Source organism: Gavialis gangeticus, unplaced genomic scaffold, assembly GCF_001723915.1.
Source record: "Gavialis gangeticus isolate Ggan-Ray unplaced genomic scaffold, GavGan_comp1, whole genome shotgun sequence".
In the NCBI taxonomy this organism is placed as follows: Eukaryota; Metazoa; Chordata; order Crocodylia; family Gavialidae; genus Gavialis; species Gavialis gangeticus.
In genome coordinates this window covers 31,976,071-31,981,605 of record NW_017729022.1, presented here as the reverse complement: position 1 = coordinate 31,981,605, position 5,535 = coordinate 31,976,071, and the positions used below count along the sequence as shown (strand labels likewise).

General features: G+C 50.3%; 1 protein-coding gene across 1 annotated transcript in view; it reads left to right on the top strand.

Moving 5' to 3' along the window:
- The first annotated feature begins 4,875 nt into the window (after nt 1–4,875).
- KCNC2 (potassium voltage-gated channel subfamily C member 2) overlaps nt 4,876–5,535 on the top strand; it is a 229,801-nt gene continuing 229,141 nt past the window's right edge. The window contains exons 1-2 of the mRNA XM_019515786.1: nt 4,876–5,249; nt 5,366–5,531. Of these exons, the coding sequence (XP_019371331.1) occupies nt 5,385–5,531 (147 nt within the window). The 5' untranslated portion in view covers nt 4,876–5,249; nt 5,366–5,384. The remainder of the gene's footprint in view (nt 5,250–5,365; nt 5,532–5,535) is intronic.

The window sequence follows — 5,535 nt, the reverse complement described above, 5'->3', positions numbered from 1 at the left end:
GTCCCCGGATCATGCGGGTGGCCCTCTTCTGGACCCTTTCAATGTTGTCCACATCCCTCCTGAAATGGGGCGCACAGAACTGGATGCAGTACTCCAGCTGTGACCTGACCAGTGTTGCATAGAGGGGGAGGATCACCTCCCTGGCTCTACTTGAGATGCCCCTGTGGATGCACGACAAGGTCTGGTTAGCCCTGCCAACTGTGACCTCGCATTGTTGGCCCATGTTCATCTTGGAGTCAATAATGACTCCAAGATCCCTTTCTGCCTCCGTGCTCTCAGGAAGGGAGTTTCCCATTCTATAAGTGCACTGCTGGTTTCTACTGCCTAAGTGCAGCACCCTGCACTTGTCAGTATTGAAACACATCCTGTTTATGTCAGCCCACTCCTGTAACCTATCCAGGTCTTGTTGCAGTCTTTCCCTCCCTACTAGCGTGCTCACCTCGCCCCAAATTTTGGTATCATCAGCGAATTTAAACAGGTTGCATTTCACCCCATCGTCCAAATCGCTGATGAAGAAATTGAACAGCGCAGGCCCCAGGACCGAGCCCTGGGGGACTCCGCTGCCCACTTCCCCCCAGGTCGAATATGACCCGTCTACCACCACCCTCTGAGTATGACCCTTGAGCCAATCTGCAATCCATCTGACTGTGTATAGAATCACCCAATCCAAACCTATCCTCCCTGAGTGTCAGAAGGGGAATCGGAAGACCGGTCTTGCACTCCAGCTCTGATTCGGGACTTGGGGACCTTATTTAGCTGATTTCTCAGTCCTTCATGATATCAGAGCATACCTGACTTGATCTGAGGCATCTTTGTATAATACTCTTGCTATTGAAACTGCTGCCAAATATTCAGCCTGTACATTTACACAGCAATACTCTAGACCTGGCTTCAAGATGGGATGCAGGTGAGTACTGTACTTGCTGTTTAATTAGTCTTCTTCAACCTTTCTCTTTAGACTCATTAGGGCATGTCAGTCCCTCAGAAGTGGGACTCTGTACTGACGACACATGAAGGAATAAGAAGAATGGCTGACTTTAAACTGGAGTTGAAGTAGATTGTCAGGACAGATCAAAACTTCCCACTATTTCAGAATCAGTAATAGATACTAAAACTCTCAGAAACTGAGGGAGCCTGGCACCATGCCTCCTTATATAGCTTTATATAACCTATATGTAAAGACTATTGAATATTACAAAGGTCTGCACCCCACAAATGTGAATCAGTACTGACCATATTAGTTGAAGAGCTACAGTTATAGGTGAGTAAACTTTTTTTCTCACCCCCATCTTGGGCTATTTGTGGCCTGACGTAAGTAACCAGTGCAAAAGCTGAGAGAGACCTGAAACAAGGATAATTGGGGAGCCCTAACAAATTACTCAACTGAACTTAAGACTGAAACTAGGATAACTGGTGAGTTCCTGGAAAGGCAATGCCCTGAGCCTTGAAAAGCCTAAGGAACAATGTGATTATTTTGTGAAAGCTTGAGAAATCAGAAGAGGAATGTAATTTTACAACTGTTGCATGCTTCTGAATTGGCCATAGAATCAGGAAGAGAACTGAGATAAGGAGTGTGTTCTGAGACTATATCCTTTCAACAAAGAGTACGAATTTGCTCAAGGCTCTGGGAAAAATACAAGTGTGAATTTTGTAGTTGAAGTTGGGAGATTTTTTTGTAACTGAGTGCTGTGGTTCAGAAACACACAAAGCAATACTATATATTAGTGTTGTAGCTGTATCATTTCCACTCCCCCCATCTCTTTTTTCCCCTTAAAACAAGAACTTAAATGCAAAAAAACCTATAATACTTTAAATTGAAAGGTTGGGAAATGCGAAATATAAAGCTTAACTAATACATATAGCACATGCTGTGTATTGGATTACTAGGTACGCTAGTACAATTAGTAGGTTCTGGACTGAGGCTTATCCTTGTTGCTCTGTCGTCATCATTTTAAAGGAAACTCCAGCTTTTGCTCTTCCAGTTTCCCTTCTCTTTAAAATGTTTCATGTGAAAGGGACTTTTACAGTTTTTATATGATTCACTGAGAGATGTTCAGTTTCCAAAAATGTCACAAAGAACTAAAATTTTAGTGGGGAAATGAAATGGGAGTAAATGAATCTGTGAAGTGCCAGGGTTCTGCCACTAAAAGCAATTAAATGATTTCACAATGGCTTTTACAGTCTTTTCTAGTCACCCTGTACAGCTCCAGTTACCCAGTTAACATCTAACTGGGGAAATGTAACAAAAACTTATCTTCATGAATGCTGTCCCTTAGTCAATCCCATTTGGTACATAACTCTCATTCCTAAAGTCAGAATATATATATTTCTGTATCTTTATTTAATAAGTAGATTTTCTTATGGGTTTGCTTCTTTCCTATTGATACATTAGTGATTGGTATATTTCAATCATTTTATGATTCTTGGCAGTTGATTTTATATAACCTAACTTCTCTTTTACATCAGTAACTGAAATAAATTATTCTGGCCTGTTTTGATTGAGATACCCTTTGTGAATCTCTGCTTATGTTACCAGCTGTATTCAACTACTTTCTAATAGATTCTGTAGCAGAGAATTATATGTCATTGTGAATACATCAATGACTACTATATTTGCTGTGGCATTCTGTTGCACCTGGAGCTTCAGGTGGTGACAGTGGCTAGGAACACTTTTTCCACTGTGAAGAATTAATGTTTCTTAACCTGAATTAAGACCTGAGAAGTCATGCCAGCTTTGTTCCTTGTGTACCAGTAGCTATTACTGTTCCACCCAGGATTTCACACAGTGGGAAAGAACTACAGGAATGTAATACACCTCCATTAAATTGCTTGTGGGATCTTTATGGGATTAAAGAGGAGACAATGAATGTATTTTCTGGCCTTGCATCCTCTAGGAGGCTTCTGGCTAGCCCCTCATTTCAGGCATATCCCCAAATGTGCAGGGAGTCTTCTGTAAAAGGAAAGTTTAAGTAGGAAGGGGAGAAGATCTGTGTAAGGATCATGGGTGACTGGTGCAGCTTGAGTCTGTGGTGGCACCCGCAGAAGCTGTCAACGGCGGAGACGGGGCTGGCGAGTGCCTGCAGAAGCCGCCGGCGGGGTCAGTGGCAGGGACGGGGCTGGTGAGCACCTGGCGTTGGTGGAGGGGACAGCCCTGTCGGGGAGGCACGTGCCCTCCTGTGCCCCCCCCCACCAGTTGCCTATGGTAGGGATGGTCCCCTTCATGTGTGACTAGATCTTATAATTTGGTTTTACAAGTTGAGCACTAGTTTGGGCAATCTCAATTTCTTTCAGGTCATGCAGGAGATGGATGCTGCTTCTTCCCGGATGTAGTTATCTTTACTTGTTTCCATAAAACAAACAAACACAAAAACTTTTGAGCTCCACATCTGAAACCTTATCTCTAGCCTTGCCTAGGTGTTTCAGCACATGTTCTTTTGCAAACTACAAAGCATGTGAAACAGGGGCAGCTAGCCCGCAGCACGTGCCACAACTGACAACGGCAGCTGTCGTAGGTGGCATGTTGAGTCCTGGGCCCTCAGTGCAAGGAGGCACCAAATTGGAGGCAGAGTGATCAAACCTCTGGCTGTGGCGGTACACAGCCAGAGCTCTCTTCCATGCCATCCCAACCACATCCACAGCACTGCCCCAGGGTGTGAATGCAGTCAGGTGCGTGGAGGAGATGGGATGGGGGGGGTACAGTCAGAGCAACACTTGTGGGGACAGGGGGTGATTTAATTTGTAGCTCAGCTGCCAAAAAAGGAGGCCCACCACTGATGTACAATATAGCTCTACATACCAGTATTCTGGGCATAAAATTTACAGGGCATTTTTATACATGCATGCATTGCAGTGGTTGGGGCTTTGAAAAGTGCCTGGCGCTGTACTGCATGCGCTTGTAGACGTGGCAACATGCGCGTGAGCACTGAGAAAGTGGCGATGGCGTGCTTTTGAACTAAAACACCTCAGAGGTGCTTTGGCTCAAAGGCGCACTGCTGCTATTGGCTGCGAGCTGATGCACATTTTGCTACTTATACAACGGCACGTGGTGCAGCGTGGTGCACACCAGCTCGATTCATCGGGCCTGCTCCAAGGCAGCAGGTCTCTACTGCGTTGCTGGAAAAAAGGCACGTGTAGAAATGCCCATAGAGCCTGGCAGTGGAACTAATGTCACCCTAGAGTGGGGCTACTCTGGAGTTACCGCCAGGAATGCCGCATGCCGTGGAGGCTGTGGCAGTGCTGTCAGCTGCAGAAGCATGGTGGAGGCAAGTGGGGAACTCCCATAGCAGTGCCAGCAATGGCAATTGTGGACTGCCCACAGACGCTGTGCGTGGCATTGGTGTTGTGGGGGGTGGTGAGTGGTGACTGCCCCCAGGTGCTGATGACAGTGTCGGTGATGCCTTTTTGCGGAGGGTGCACTGCCACGCTCACCTTTTTGCAGGGGGTGCACTGCCACGCTCAGAGGGGGCACGTGCACCCGTGTGCACCTGCTACACGTTGCCAGTGGTTACAGCTGTGTAATGGGATGCAGCTTCTTTGGGCAGAAAGGCGATATCTTTGATGAGACCAACTAAAACAGTGGGAGAAATTCTTCCTTGGAAGCTTTCAGGCACAAACGCCGTTCCTCAGGCAGGGGGCATTTTGGCTCGGGAGAGTTTTCACCGTGACTGCATCTGCTTTGGGCCAGGGACAAGACAGCTGGAGGAGGCTCTGGGAGCGGCTTCCTTCCTTCGCAAACGCCCTTCTTGCTTTTAGCCACGGCCTTTCCCATTACCAGCGCGGGGCTGGAGGAAAAAGCCAGGGGCGGTCTTTCTCCCGCCTAGCTCCCCTGGCTCTCGAGGCCGAAGGTGGAGGCGAGACTTGGCGGGGCCTGAAGCCACAGGTGAGGGAGCCGGCTGCCGCAACCGGGCGCGGGAGGCAGGGCGCAAATCCCAGCCTCCCGCCTGCACGCGCAGCAGGGCTGCCTCGCGAGCGGCACCTGGGAAGCCTGCGGGCAGCGCCGGCACCTGTGGCTGCGCGGGCAGATCAACAGCCGCCACCTGCGGGGAGCGCCGCCCTGCGCGGCGGGGAGGCGGCGGCTGCTGACACGGACACGCGGGAGGCGCGATTGCGCGGGGGGAGGAGGAGGAGGACAACAGCTGCGCCTGGACGCCGCCAACAAGTAGCCCTCGGTCGGCGGCGGCGGCGGCAGGCGCAGAGTCAGCCGAGCCCGCCCGAGGAAGAGGAGCCGCTTCTTCCTCGCGCGCGGTGAGGTGAGGTGAGGTGAGGTGAGGGCAAGGGAGGGGGGGGCCGCGCCGGCTGCCCCGCGCTCACGGGTGCCGCCCGCCTCGCGCTCACGGGTGCCGCCCGCCTTCCCTTCCTCCTGCAGTCATGTCTGAGGCCGAGAGATGGGGAAGCTCGAGGACCACGAGAGGGTGATCCTCAACGTGGGCGGCACCCGGCACGAGACGTACCGCAGCACGCTCAAGACCCTGCCCGGGACCCGCCTGGCCCTGCTGGCCTGCGAGTCCCGCAGCGAGTCCCCCACGCCCGCCGCCG